The sequence below is a fragment of the Atractosteus spatula genome, chromosome 3 (genome assembly GCF_055471065.1).
Source record: "Atractosteus spatula isolate fAtrSpa1 chromosome 3, fAtrSpa1.hap1, whole genome shotgun sequence".
NCBI lineage: Eukaryota > Metazoa > Chordata > Actinopteri > Semionotiformes > Lepisosteidae > Atractosteus > Atractosteus spatula.
Genome location: NC_142708.1, coordinates 17,904,842 through 17,920,957, shown reverse-complemented (window position 1 = coordinate 17,920,957; position 16,116 = coordinate 17,904,842). Strand labels below are relative to the sequence as shown.

At 37.1% G+C, this 16,116-nt stretch overlaps 1 protein-coding gene across 1 annotated transcript in view; it reads left to right on the top strand.

The window, feature by feature from the left end:
• Positions 1–16,116, top strand: part of pip5k1bb (phosphatidylinositol-4-phosphate 5-kinase, type I, beta b) — a 68,740-nt gene that overhangs the window by 25,307 nt on the left and 27,317 nt on the right. Inside the window, exons 2-7 of the mRNA XM_088910224.1 lie at positions 1,853–1,931; positions 2,483–2,551; positions 3,825–3,955; positions 7,052–7,169; positions 10,052–10,204; positions 10,770–11,069. Coding sequence (XP_088766350.1) covers positions 2,483–2,551; positions 3,825–3,955; positions 7,052–7,169; positions 10,052–10,204; positions 10,770–11,069 — 771 coding nt within the window. The 5' untranslated portion in view covers positions 1,853–1,931. The remainder of the gene's footprint in view (positions 1–1,852; positions 1,932–2,482; positions 2,552–3,824; positions 3,956–7,051; positions 7,170–10,051; positions 10,205–10,769; positions 11,070–16,116) is intronic.

Genomic DNA, 16,116 nt, shown 5'->3' with positions numbered 1-16,116 from the left:
CATTGCAGGTGATAACTCCTGCCTCTGCACCGCTCCGTCAGAAAGAGATTGCGAATCTCGTGCAGGTATAAAGGTTCTCAGTGTCTGGGGAGAATGGCCACTGGAGCTTCAGCTCTTGATAACAAGACAGCACTGCAGTGATGGTTGAACCGTGTCTGCAGCTTGTAATACGTTTAGCAGCAGGCACTACATTTAAATATTAAGTTGCAATCCAGGTGTAAGTTGCTTGTGTCATCCTGTAATTTTCTATATCATCTCTGTTCTCTCACCATCTCATGAGATGCAGCGAAGATCACAGTAATCAAAATTATAATCTGCTGTACGTCTTACTGCGACTAAAGACTGAATCAAATTAGAACTTAGACCTACCTGCTAGTTGTAAATGAAACCCATTTGTTAAGGGTCGTTTTCTTGCAAGCTAAAAAAAAAATAGACATGCCAGTGTACGGCACATGTCAAGCTCTCTATTCATGCTCATTTTGCTACTATACTGTACATGTGAATTTCTCTGTATCTGTTGGCCAGTTTTAGGAATGAAATCAAGAGGAGGCTGTTTAGCCCATCTATCTTATTTGGTGTTAAGTAGCTACAGTAATTGTTCCAAGGATCTCAACAAGCCAGGTATCGATTTTGATTACATGGCTAGGTAGCTTTTTCCAGACGCCCACCACCCTTTGTGTAAAAACATGCCTTCCCTTTGCTACTTTAAAGACACTCCTCCCTATTTTACAGTTCTGTCCTCCGGCTCATGTTTAACCATTGAGTCTGAAGAATCAGCCACCGTAGGGTTGACATTAGGGACATTTGAATACTTGAATGGGGCTTGTGCTTCCTTCCTCTCAGAGGCTTCTCTGCTGAAGGCTAAAAAGCTTCAGTTCTTTTCATCTGTCAATGGTTGGACATTGATTTCAGCCTGGGAATGTACAGTCATTATTGTCTGGTTTGATTCCAGAGCAGCAGTAGCTTTTTTTTTGTCTTGCTGTGATCAAAGCCTAACACGGAACGCTAAATGAGCACTTAGAAGTGCGTTACAGTACATCGTCATTTTGCAGTTATAACATTGAATTGCTGGCTTTCAGTTTCACCACCCACTGCCTTTCGTGCATATAGATAAGTGGGTTCTTTTTATGCATTTTGAACTCTTAAAGTAAAGCTTTCCCATTTGTGAAGTGTTCATTTTAACCAAATGTTGAGTTTAGCAGAGGTATTGAGAGCTCAAGTGGACTGCAAATCTAAATCCCTTGAGCCAAGGCTCTTAATGCTTCTGCATGGCTGGATAAGATGACAGTACTTTTTCACATGTTTGCATCTGTATTTATAAGTGTGTCATAACTGAGGAAGTATGGAAATGTAGTCGTGTTACATTGTGCAAGTCATCTTCACCACATCACGTGAAAATTATTTTGGAAGACCAGACTTCTGTTATGGTAATGTCCCTGTAGCAGTAGGCACGCTTAAGAATGTTCTCTTTAGGCAGCTTTTACAGTAACTGAAATGATCATTAAAAGGATTTACTAAGCATATGCATCAAAGAAGGTTTTCCACAAGACTTGAAGTAGTTGGGCTAGAGAAGGTTCATTTTAAACATCAGAGGAAGAATTTTAATCCCTTCTCCTAATTTCCTGTTTTCACCTGAGTATTTCTTCCTTACACATTGCAGATCGATGTTTGTTTTTTAATGCTTATCATTAGGCACAGGGAAAAATTGCCATAAAACACCGGTTTGTTAGATAAAGGATGTTGATGGTTCAAGACTGCTTGTGACAAGCAAATGTCAGCCTTATTCAAATACCATAAATGCACAGCTAAGCAGGAAACTGATGTTTTCTAAATGTTTGTCTTTTTCTCACAGAAAACAAGATTTGTGGATCACATGAATGAATTAGGCAGCTGTCGTGATCAACAGATGACTTGCAAAGCTTTTAAGCAAGGTATTTGTGAAGCTTTTTACATAACATTCTTTAGCCTGTAGTCACAGTGGAATCTCTGTGGTAGTTGATAGTGTGTAAGTAAATCCATTTAGTGTGATTTATAGCTTTTAAAGTGTAATAACGATGATGTGGCATCTGGTTGTGGAATATGTTTTTTTTAACTGTGTAGTAGATATAACCTTTAAGCTTTCCTTTGATGTTTAATTATATAATAAGCTTTGGGTTGTCACCACTTATTCTCCTGAACTCTCATTATGTGCACTTTGTAAGTGATAGCCCCTAAAACATGCAATTAATGCATTTCATAATTCAGTTTAAGACTTAGTGGGGACAGCACAGGTTTTGGTTCTCACTTGATATAAGTGCAAGCAAAGCACCAAAGTGAAGCATACAGTACCTGATGTTTTGGCAAACAGTTTTTAAATTGCACTTTTCATTTTAGGAAAAATCTGACTAAAAGAGGAAGTTAGCTAATGTGAACAATTGCTGTGCATCAAATTTCAGCTGATGTTGGTAATTATTATATATTAACATATGTGCTTTAATCAAAGATGTCGTCTGTTACTGAAAATGGAGTTGGAGTGGCGGGGAAACCAGGTGGGGAGAAAACGTACAAAAAGGTAACTTGTAGCACTGATGATTGAGATAGAGCCTTCTCTATATCACTATCTCATGCATTTAATATGTTCAGCTTTGATATTATAATGTATATTAAGTCAAATATCTCTAATATATCTGTATCTTTGTATTTCTGTTGATTCTGGTAAGAATAAGGTCAAATTGCCATTACATTTTTGCAAACTGTGGTGCTCTATATCGGTGTGAACCGTATAGTTTGTACTTATTGTACATTATCTTTCTTATGTTCTGTTTAAATTTTTCTGCATCTAGAAACATTTTGAAAGATCCAGAAGAATGTATTTATTTCCATGTTCTGTGTATCTTGTTTTCCATGTTGAGGTATTGTGTAATGATATTAAATAAATCCTTTTTTATCTTAAATAATCAGTTACTACTTAGAAGCTTGTGTTTTTCTGGACTTGCATAAGCCAGCATACCAAGCCTGAAAACAACAACATGGTTGTGTCCAATCTGCTGACTTGGCTAACAGTGTTTGCTTCAGACAGTTCAGGAGTATACTTGAGAAAGCCTCAGCCTTCCCATATGAAGGAAGCTTTGCCAGTCATGCTAACTTCAATATTGCACATATGAGGAGGACATGAGATAGTTGTGAAATGAGTCTTTAAATCTTTGTGCTGAGGAAAAAAATATATACGGGTATTTTGCGTGATGCACATTGATGTCATGGACAAAGCTGAATATAAAATAGAATCCAAAAGTCCACAAACAGCAGCTTTACTTGTTTTTTCAGGAAAAAATAGCACAATGTAAAAGACCCACTTTGATTGGGTGTAGCAACAGGCCCACAAAATGGCCTTTGTTGTACACCTGCAAGTGAGGCAGCAGTGAATAAGAGGCATGAGGTAGTTACAGCCCTTGTTTGGAAATATGTGGTATAGTAACATAAAACCCCACAATAAAGTGACTGAAAAAATACTGACTGAATAGCCTGTGGTGAAATATCACTCATTGTTTAAATATTGTTAAAAAGGATCCAGGTTTAAATATCTGTGACGTTTCTACTGTAATATCTGTTCAGTTTTACAGTTTAAATACCAATTTATGCTCAGCCCATGAGAAGTAATTAGTCTTTCCATGTGGGCATAGACCATTTTATAATATAGAGTATGTTGATAGGGATTCAAAACTTATCATTACTTTGTTACAGTTTATCATTTTCAGATTTTCATGTTTTTGTGTGCTCATTTACAGTTTTCTCTTCAACAAACCAAATGACAAGAAACAGCATTAAAAAGCATTGTCTTTTTTCAGACAACATCTTCTGCACTGAAGGGAGCTATCCAGCTGGGAATAGGCTACACAGTTGGGAACCTGACCTCTAAGCCAGACAGAGATGTTCTCATGCAAGATTTTTATGTGGTGGAAAGCGTGTTTTTACCAAGGTAAGCCCCGGGTTTCAGATTTACAATATTAGCCATGTAATATCCAAGTATCCAAACTCGACATGCCAAGAGGCATTTCCAGGCACAGCAGAAATGTTGGTGCCATGGAAGATTGATATGAACCTTGGTTTTAGAACAGAACAGAGAATTAAAGATGGCATCTGTATTTTTTGTTAATTTGGATAGCTAGCAATTTTTTGTTTGCATGTTCTTTTTGTATTTTTTTTCTGTGCTCCAGTTTCCCTCCAGGTTCCAAGGCTATGCTCACCAGAGTAATTGCCATCTCTAAATTGGCTGCTTGGATGTGCCCATGCCCTATGCTGGGCTGGTGTTCTGGCTAGGGTAAAGGGTAAAGTCCTGCCTTGAGCCCTGTGTGCCGGGAATAGACTCCAGTTTACTATGAGCTTTGCCTATAACCAACAGTCTAATCACGGATCAAAGCTAACATGTTTTGGTATCTGGAGAAAAGAAAAGAACCTTTAATTTAACATGCATTTTATTTAAGATGTTATTTGTTAAGATAGTTAATGTGTACATTAAACCATGATAATATAATTAAATAGGAGTAATGGCCCGATTAAATACAAAATTACACCTATCTGTCAATCTATCAAAAATTCTAGTAAAATAAATTGTTGATGGATTTCCAGCAGGTGGATGCCTCTGGAAAACCTAGACCTACTCCAAATTTGGATATAATTCAGACCACGTTTTTGTTTAAATCTCATGAATATTTTTAATGTATGTAAATGCATTGAGATGAGTTGGGAAGATAACATTAATTATGCTCATAGTATTGGCTTGGTATGCATTAAGCAATGCTTAATGTTACATTCATATGTAAAGGTGTGTTAATTAGCACGGGGGGGGGGTGTTATTGTGAGCTCAATAAAAAGGTAACAATTAGTATAGTATAAAGTGGAGGATGTGCTGTTGATTGGAGGATGGTGTTAATTTATAAAGTGGAAGGTGATTCCAAAGGAAGGTTTTTTCAGCATCAGACAAAGACTGCTAGCTTGGACTGAAGAGGAAACAAGGGCTAAGTAATGACTGAACATAGACTTCAGGTTCTCATTATAAGAGGGAATTAAGGCTGGTCCTGACACTCTTCACCTGTAAACTACAGTGCACTGGTCTAGCGATACAGAGAGCAGATTCTATTAGTTAGCCTCAGGCTTATTCCAAAACAGACTGGAGTTGCCTGACTTTTGCACTTTTTCCAGATTTTATCCAGGTATTTCTAGCAGATAATGCAAGCCTCTTTTTAAACCAGGTAACATGTTACATTTCCTGTGAAGAGGAAAACATCATAGGAAGAAAACCTGTCATAGGTTTTTATCAGGTTGCTGGCTTCCATGAAGTGATTGGTGTTGTAGATGCTATTTGTGAAGCACCGTCTCCATGAAGTGCAGATGATGTCTGTGATAACTCGATGTGCTCATTAAGAAAATAATAGGTGCTTTAAGCTACTGTATGTAAATAATTTCCTAAGCATGAATGTTACAATCCATGTTGCTTTTAATACACTTTTACCTGGAGAAATAATGACCAAATTCTGGGATGTGGTTAACATTTACACTAAAACGTATCAATCCTTAGTGAATGTTTTCCACTCCTTGCCTTAGTTTGATTTGAATGCAGTAACTGCTTTCTCGTTTCTTTGTTAACTGTTATTCCTGTATGTCGTAGTTTTTACCGTAATACTGGTTATCCGACTCAAGGTATAGAACATCAATTGAAGGCTTTGCAGATTTGTTTATGTAGTTTTCACACAGTAAGAAATAAAAAAAACTGTTGTTTTTTACATTTTAACATTTAACTCACATTTCTGTGACAAAGGATGGACTATTAAAAGCGGCTGTTTTTCACATTTATACTGTACATATGTTATCTCATGACAGAACTGTTAACTTTATAGTTTGTCTGGAAAATTGCTAATTAGTTAATTGTTAAGTAATTGTCTTTGTTGTTTGTCCTCACCTTGTTTCCACCTTTACAAATAATTTAAGGCTTCAAACCAGAGCAAAAGGTGTCTAAAGCCTTTTCTTTTACTGTGAAGTCTTTTTTAAATGCCAAATAACATCTTTATGTTCATAACATAGTTACTTGATATAAGTAAATCAGCACTATGTCTTACAAACAGGATGAACTGATATCCTATCATATTGAAGTTAAGAAAGGTAACACAATTAATTGTGTTCAAATTACATTGCAAATGTTCTCTGATTCACTTATCTGGTTTTGAAGTGATTGCTTTTTATTTGCCTTGAGAGCAATGCACACAGTAGCTTAATTGTGAACATAACACTTACAGGTATGCTTATACACAGTGGGGACATTTGTCTTAATCTTGGCTTTGAGCCTACAGTAGTTAAGTAACCCTTGGAAATATTTCCTTGTCAAGAACAAAAACAACTCATTCTAAAAGGTTTTACCTTCCTCTGAAACAAAGGGTTTTACTGAAAGGTTTCACATAATAATTAATACCCTAACATAATTTAATCAGCTTGTCCACAACATAATGCTGGTTAGACAGCCGTAAGTATAGCTTTTGTTGTAAATAGCTCTTTTGCTTCATGCAGTAGTAATTGTACACCTGTTGTACAGTTTTACTAAAGTAAATATAAACCTGTGTACCCTTGGGTACATTTCCGTCTCAAAATAGTGTTTTATTACAGTAAAGAATGCAATACTGGTTGGTATATTGAAGCTTTATGTTTTTTAAGCAGGACAGAGTGGGGCTGAAGTATTCTCACATTTCATGAAAGTCTGATCACAACCAGTTCTGTGAATATGCTGTCTGTATTACTGTGAAAGTAAACAGCATGATTATTTCTGAATGTCTTTAAAGCCCAACATCAAGTGGGTCGTCTCACTGTCAAAATCCAGCAAAAGCTTGGGTTAATTGCTTGAGTCCTCAGTGAAGATCCTGTTGTCCTACTTACAAATTAAGATTTTCATCTTTATGAATTATCTGTCATTAATGCTGACCATTGTACGCTCTTAGGTGGAGATGAGCTTTATATTGCATGTGTTTCAGATTGATAACCAGTATTTTCCTGTGTTGGATTTTTATTTGATTGCCAAACCATTCAGTGAAGGCAGCAACCTGACTCCCGCTCATCACTACCCAGACTTCCGGTTCAAAACCTACGCTCCCTTGGCGTTCCGCTACTTTCGAGAGCTTTTCGGGATCAAGCCGGATGATTACTTGGTAAGCTCCATGACTGCTTTCACCCAGGCGGCAACAGGAACAATGAGCTGTTTCATGCCATGGCTCCCAGCCTCTCCTGACCTGTGCGCACAAAGAGAAATCCCTTTGCTCCAACGCTGGGTTTTACAACATTTTCACAGCTGCAAACAAAAGGATCATCCTGGTTACCAAACAATCCGAGTTGCCAGTCTAGGTCAATAATGTGTCCTTGTTTACCATTACTTAGGAGGAAGGCAGCAGTGGATACAAATACGAATGTGGAAGACTAGTGGAATGGAAATAAAGAGAAATTTCATTTATTGTGCTCAATGCTATCATTCCCTTCAGCCTTTCCTGCTTTCTGAAGATCCTGCCTTTAACCGGTTTGTGCGCTATGCCCAGGATAAGGACCTAGCTAGTTATATTTCATTGCAGGCTACAGCCTGATACTAACATGACAGGCAGATAGAAATGCTAATTGGATACTTTAGAATGATTTCTCTAATTGTCTGTACATTGAAATGGAAAGAGTTTTAATTTCTCATGGGAATTGTGTTCATTTAAGCACTAATTGAGGGCTTTCAATCAGACATTTCAGCCTAACTTTATATCTGTATTGAAGATGAGTGACCTCATTAAAGTGCATGACAAGTGTTTATTTTTCACTATTCTGTAGTTCTTTTCAGACAAATGTTAGTAAAAACCCATAATGTTATCATAAGGCAATACAGTATGTTTATTTTTATGTGAATCAAGACACTTGACCATTATTTCTAAACAGAATGTTGCACACAATAGAGGCAGGATACTTCTTACAGCAGTGAATTGAAACAAGTTATAGTCTGCCATATTAGAAATACTCTAAGGAAGAGACAATGGTAGAATGCAAATTTCCCTTTTTAGTAATGAAGCAGTATACCTTTTATTTACATTTTCCTTGCTGTTTTATTGTTTCCAAATGTTGTTTTCATATGTAGCATATTCACATGTTTGGTGAATGACAATGACTTATAACCTGAACTACACAGATGTCATGTGCAGACGTAGTGGGATTAACTTTTCATTCCAAATTGCTGTGAAGCAAACTAAAGTATAGACTAAGTATTAGAAAAGTGTAAGGAGGTCACTAAACAATGTAGTATTCCAGCCTTAGTTTCGAACTCACCCCCACAAAGGTGTCATATTTCTAAAGGATGTTTTGAAGTATACAGTATGTATCAAGGCACAGTGTACTGAGCGAGTTACCTGGATATAGTTGATATGTGAACAGTGGCTCCTATCTCAGATGTACTGTAGAACTAGAAAAGTCTAACCAGGTTTCTACTTGCATGGCTACACACTTGTCTAAGTGGGGTTTGGGTGTTACGATACACATTCCACTTCTTAATGAGTGACTTCGTTGTACTCAAAGGGAGGTGTAATCATATCCTGATCTGTGTCTCTCTCATACTTTATCCCTGATTTGTTTTAAATGCTACATTTGTTTTAAATACCACACATTGACTATTTTACAGTCGATTTGATGTATCGCTATGTGAGCTGTGACCTGAATTCGACTGCTGAGGGAACTTAATGAGACAGGTGCAGTCTTTAATTGCACACTGATAGAGACTATTACACTTATCTTGTGACCTTAAATACTGTTTTTTTGCACATTAAGTGATTTAGAGGTGCTGTTGTAAAACCTCTGATCAGGTGTGAAAAAACAATTCGCAGTTGTGCTTCTTCTACTTTTCCTTAAAAATCAACTGTACATACGATCAGCATTTCATAGTTTTTTTAGTTCAGAGGAGATTGCACAGATTCTCAGTATCCTATTTGAAAGAGTCTTGATACAGCAGTAAAACATGGAAACTTAAAGGGTGAATAGTTTTACAAGGAACTGCATCGGCATTGTCCATTAGACTTGGGTAATCGAATGAGCTTGACTGAGGATATTGTCCTCAGTTGTCCAAAGGCACAGTGATAATCAGATTGCACATAGAAAGGAATACAGAATGAAATCAATGAAAAATGAAGTAGAAGTGCATAATGTTGTATATTAAAAGGCCTATTTTGCATGTTTCTCTATTTAGTTTCCTTTTTTTGCCCATTTTCCCTGTGTAGTATCATACTCCTGCTACACTCTGAGTACTTCAAAAGAAGCCTGAACGAGTTACAGCATGGAGGGTGTTTTTAATGAGCTTGTGTTTTTGCTATGAATTTATTTAGCTGACTTTCCAATGCGACTGAAATTTATATAAATTGAGTTCTTTGTTCAAGGGTACAGCAGCAGTGCCCTGCCTGCAATTTGCAGGCCACAGAACCTTCTACTGTACTTATGAGTGTAGAGCTCTAACGTGAAAATGGAGGATTTTTTCTACAGTGATGTCCTCCCAATGTTCTGTGTCTGTACTTTGACATTGTTCTTCAAAGTACACACAAGTTTTGTATTGCAGTTTTTAAAAGCAGCTGTCTACCAGGAGTTGGTATGCAGTAGAGGGAGAAGCCACAGCCAAGATAGCATGCAGCAAACAGATACATAAATATAAATATATATAAATATATACACCGAACACTCTAGCCATAATTAAAATTGCCATTCTGCAGCTTGTTCCCAAATGATCTAACAACTGATTAGAGTTCCTATACTTTTAAAGGAAAATGCTTTCCTTCTTTGATTAAGGCACCTATTAGTTTCGCGGTTCTGCTTTATCAATCATGAAAAGCATGTTAGACATCTTGGCAAAATGCATACTCGTTTGGCATGTAAAATGTGTTTTAAAACCGAATTAATTCTATATTCTTTAAGGAAACAAGAAAGCATCCTGCTGAAATTAGTGATCTCTACCTGTGCACAAGAGACCTGGCAGAAATGAGTGATTATTTAATTTCCTTTCTTGTGTTTTTTTTTTATTCCACAGTACTCCATTTGCAGTGAACCATTAATAGAACTATCCAACCCTGGGGCGAGCGGCTCTTTGTTTTATTTAACCAGCGACGATGAATTCATCATCAAGACTGTACAGCACAAAGAAGCTGAGTTTCTTCAGAAATTGCTTCCAGGTTATTACATGGTGAGCCAATATTCCAATCTGACAAAAATGCTTGTTGATGAGAGTCTTTCTGTCACGCTCTAGTACTTCAGCCATTTCCTATAAATTAAAGCAATTATGTAGTGCATACAATTTTAATGACAAAAATATGCTGTTAATCTGTATTCTGTTGCATTACATGCACAATATTGTATAGTTTTTAACTAGCAGAAAAGGTGGTGCATGTATTTGTAGTCTCATACTGTATAAAACTGATTTTGTGTCATGGGAAATAGAGTGAGGTTAAAAAAATACCTTTCTCCTATTTTATGACACAACTTCTAATTGGAAAACGTCACCAGTGAGTGCCACAGGGACCTGATTTTTTGGACCATTGCTCTTTCTTATTTGGAATATAGATTCTATTTGAAAACTATTTAAATTTGTTTGACACAGAATATTTTTTTTTGTTTTCATGTTTGCTTCCCATAAAGGCTTACTTTCCAGCCTTCACTGTTGTTAAGATAATGCCACCTTGTCTTAGGTGAATTAACTGTAAAGGCTGTACTTGTAATGGTTGATATTTTTTTCCCTGTACCATTTTCAGAACTTGAACCAGAATCCAAGGACACTCCTGCCGAAGTTTTATGGTCTTTATTGTGTGCAGTCTGGGGGCATAAACATCAGACTGGTGGTGATGAACAATGTGCTGCCTCGCTCAGTCAAGATGCACTACAAGTATGACTTGAAGGGTTCGACATACAAGCGCAGAGCTTCGCGGAAGGAAAGAGAGAAGTCGTCTCCCACTTTCAAGGACTTGGATTTCTTACAGGACATGCACGAAGGCTTGTACTTTGATGCAGAGACTTACAATGCCTTAATGAAAACCCTCCAGCGGGACTGTCGGGTGAGTTTCTCGTCTCAATTGACAGAGTGTGTCGTCGCCGAATGTCCATTTTCACATTTTAGGTTAAGAAGAAACAACCGGCTTTAGGGTCAAAAGGTCACAGTCTCAGAGTATTTAAAGACTAAGGAAGTGTTTTGCAAATACAGGAAGTGCAGAATGACAAGAGAAAGCTGAATCAAAATAATGCTGCAATGGGCGTTATAATCTGACCAACGGTTTTTAATGCGATGCAGACTGGTGGTGATGGACAATGTGCTGGCCCGCTCAGTCAAGATGCACTACACGTTTGAGTTAAAGTATGACAGTTTTTAATGTGATGCCAGTCTGTTTCAGCACTAGAAAACTAATCTAAACTAATAAAACGGCTTTGTCCTAAAAGTCGTCGTTTACCCTCCTCTTAAAACAAGCTTTTGGGTTCCAGAACTGGCTTAAAGTACTTCTTCACAGAAACTTACTGGGTGCTCTCTGTTTTCAACATCGGAAAATTATTTTTACCTGTTGAGATTTTGCACATATTTTGAGTTTTTGGATTTGTTTTGTAATATGTTGGTGGTGTTATATTAATGTTTGGATTGTTTTCGTGCCAATTTAATTATTTTTTCGCAAGGTTGAAACTTGGTCATACCGTTGTATTTTTTTTTTAATTTTCTTTTTGGTCAAATGTTTAAAGTAAATTTGAAACGAGGGATGATCAATGATATCAACATCAATTAGAACTGAAGCTCATTAAAGTAAAGACATCCAACATTTTTCACTGTCAGCAATCACCTGGGTGGATTACAACTATCATACTGTAGAATTGTGGCTAATTCTGTTAAATTTAAATGTTTCATTAATGTTTCAGTAAAGAAATACTGTAGTTATTTCTAAAAATCACTTCTCCAGAATTGTTACAGTGAAATCCAAAGCCCTGAAGAGTGGTTATTTTTACAAGATCTCCATTCTACCGAGAGGGCAAGAGAAAAATTAATTAAAATGTTATTAAGAAGCTATAATTGGCAACATACATTGTGAAACAAAAAACGCATCTTGGAGGAATCTTCCCCATGTGACAACCAACATAAAAGGTGAATAAGGCTCCAGAGACAAAACATTGTGTCTTTCTTCTTTCTAATTTTCACAGTGAAAACTCTCTACTTCAAATTAAATCATGCAATATAAAAATTCAAGTTTATTTCAGTGAATTGTCTTTGTTGGAAGTCGTGGTAGGCTTCTTTAATTACTGAGCAAGGAACACAGGGCAAGGAAACTGACCAGAAAAGAAAGAAACAAACACAAAAATAATCAAGTCTCAAATCAAGTCAGAGGATGTGGTTTTATGAACAGTTTACTTACAGAGGTTGTTTGGAGTTATTAAAATCAAATATGGTATGCTTTATTTTTAACAGTCTAAAGACTTGATAGAGGGGTTTTTATGCTGAAAATTGTGTTAATAATGTGCAGCATCCAGTACAATACAAACATATTTCATCCGGTCTTCTCAATCTCTTTTGGCCTTCAGACACATTTGACAGGAGTGTAAAGTAACTCTAAAGGAGAATCACCAGTAAGGCTTTTATCAGTTCTGACATATCTTAAATATCTGCATTAATTCAGAGTCCAACAAGTAAGGAGTACATTTTTTAAAGAATATGAAATTGTCAAGAATTGCACTTAAAGGCAAACAGAAGTGCAGCTTGTAATGTACAATATTCATTTGAAAAGAAATACTTTTACGTGTGTATACTGTAAGCGCTAAGAGCTGTTCTTGACAACCACATTAAGCATTTCAAAACTACAATTGAATGGGAGAACCACACAGTGGCAACCACATGGGACCACCAACACCCTCGTGGACCTGTCGGAGAGGCAGGGGTCACACGCAGCACTTTGGAGTTTCACAGGACAATGTAAACGTGTTTGGTGAAGATTTGCGAGGACCAGCCACAGGAGTGTAACCACTTGGGAGGTGTATGAAGAAAGTGTTCAGGAAAGGACAGAAGCTGTCTACTGCAAGCCTCCACCAAGGAAGGCCTGCATTTTCGAGGCTTTGACCTAGTGAACTGCTGAAAGCTCATGGCAGCTGTGCATGAGGGGCCATCTTGACAGTATCAACAAGGGAAGAGCTCGTAGAAAGGGCAGCTGTGTGCAATGACCCATTACCGGGGCAAGAGTACCGTATACACCGTGTCCCAGGAACTCAGAACATGTCACCGAGAGACGTCAGCTGTTCATGAAGGAGGCTGTTTGAAAGAGTCTGGTTTTTCACCCTGCTAGTAGATGAGTGACGGAAAACTCATGTATAGACCACGGAGTAGAGAAGGGGCAGACAAGAGAGGCTGCCTATGAAAGAACGCTGGTTGGGCAGGAAAAGCAGCCCAGTCTCCTGCAAGATATGGCTTTTTCCCATCCTCAGACTGACTGGAGGATAGAAGAAGAGCTCCCTCGTTCCAGCAAAAGTGCATGAGGATAATCTCCGTTCCCACAGGTCGTGGTTGTTGGGGCTTTGACAGATCTGCAGCCTAGGGCAGGAGAGAGGCGATTGTACTTTGGACATGTAAATCCTTCTGAGAGTATCTTGTTGCTTTGGCAACACTGTAATTCATCTGTCATGCCAATAAAGCTCTTTGAATTTATAAGCTCCATCTTATGACAAACCTAAGAGGTGCCCCAAAAGGGGACAGAAGGAGAGCAGCAAACGTAGAGGGGATTAGGAATGAAAGAGGCAGAGCTGAATGAAGAAATGAAGATGCTCAGGGTGTCATGTCTCCTGCAGAGCCAGACCTAAAGCCTGCGGTGCGAGAGACCTAGAGAGACACTGGCTTAACTGAGCTCTTGAGGACCAGAGAAGTGAGAGTAGTGACAAGCTCTTTCCCGGCTAATGAGCAGTGATCTGCTTACATTCTGTTTCATACAGATGCTCAAAGGAATGTGAGGACAGGAACGTGCCCTGGGCCCTGTACTTAAAACACTCAAGTGCTTAAATTCCCATTGGAAGCAAAGCATTTTGAAAATGGCGTCTTGTTTCTAATGCTAAGATACAGCCAGCGTGTGAGGCTTGTATCTTATCTCATACAACTAGCTATACAGTCAGTCTGCATAGTTACATTTACATTGCACTACAGTTTCTGTTTGCAGTAGTCTCAAATTAGAGAGGCTTTTCAGGAAATACAACAGAAGTTAAAAAAATCATAAATTGCAACTTTTTGTGGTAGATTATTTTAAGCATATACTAACAGAAGTCCATAAATTAAAAAAAGTTTAAAAGGGAAAGAAAAAAGTCCCCCCCCTTACTAACAGGATGGATAGGTTATAAATATTGGATTATAAATCATAAAGAAAACTGTGAATCAAAAGATTTTTTTAGAAGTGAACCTTTTTATATTATTAAAAGGGCAAACCTTGTCACAAACCTCTCCTCAAGAGAAGAATCCCAGTCTCAGTTTACATCACATATATTAAAACTTATATTCTTTATCACATTATATTAACTCACTTGAAAGTTTCAGCACAATGCAAAAGAAGAACATTTACAGCTATGTGTTAATTATTTTATAAACTGCAAATCAAAACTGTGTTTGTGGTGCCCTGCAAATGAATAATTTTTAATTGCTACATTCCTCAATCAAAGATTTGAATGATTACGGAAGGTTTGTATACTAAATCAAATTTGTGAATATACATCAAAAACACTGGTATACTCATCTAGCACAGTCCCTGATTTAAGCAGGCATACACGACTTTCCATTGATGATAATTGTAAAATCAAGAGTTTAACATCCTAATCATGACTGCCTATTACCATACTCTCTGGATTCATTGCTTATTCAGTGCTTGTCAGGTACCACAAAGCTATTGCATAAAATGCATTTACAAATAAGAGGTGCTAATATTGGTTGAACCTTTGATTGAAGATTGCATTAATTTGTAATAGTAATTCAATGAATTACTCCACTTAATAGGTACTACACTTGATACTGTTAAACTGATTGCCATTTTTTTTAAAAATTGATGTACAGTACACCAAACACACGTGCACTCATAATTTAATGTAGATAGGATTGTTGATTTGTTTAGTGGTTGTAGTTACTTCAACATTAGGGTCACTAAAGAAGCAGTTAGACATTCCTTTTGGAACTAATTGTTTGATACTGGTAATTGGCTCCAAAGCAGTTTTGAAATCAATATTTTGGTTATTAGAAGTATAGAAATAATATCTTAATATATTATTAAAATGACAGTACATATTGCTCTACTTATTACTTCATAACTTTAATAATGAAAAACGGGTGAAAAACGTCTTGTATATTTTGAAAACCAACAATTAAAGATGCTTTTCCTTTTTTGTTTGTTTAGTACATCTGCACTGCACTATTTGCAAAAGAAGTCTGGCATAAATTCATTTTGCATAGTTATGGATGTAAATTAATCTCTGTGAATATATTGCAAATTGAAAATCCTTTGGGATTTCCAAGGTTTGCAAATGTGTCAGAAGAAATGTGTGTGTAAACAAGGGAGGAGCTGACCAGCTGTGGTAAATGCTGTTGAACTTTGGTACTGTACATTCCCGTCTTTTTTCCTGGAGGTCCAGTTTCTTGTAAATTTCACCAGCCACTCAAAAGTGACGTCTAAGCAGAAATGCTGGTCTGTTTCATGAAGAAACATTTACAGCTACTCCTCCTAGTGAAGAATGTCATCCGTGCTAGACAAAATCACAAGCTAAATCCAGATTAATGAAGTAAATCTGGAGTGCACTGGTACTGGTTGTTAAAGTAATAGGGATAGTAAAAATAGTCTCTGGTACATGTATGTCTTTCTTCTGAATTAGCAGTTACAATTCTGCCGAATTATTTACAGACTGCATTACCAGGTTCTGTTATTTAATATCTGAACAAACATGTATTGACATATTTAAGATATTGAATATTGACATATTAACCACACATAGACCAATCATTTGTGCAACTGAATGCAAAGAGTCCAGTTATACACAAAATGTTTTCATTTTCTAAGAAAATGCAAGTCAGAGAGGAAATGTGAGCTTTCAGTATTCTTACCATTTAGAACC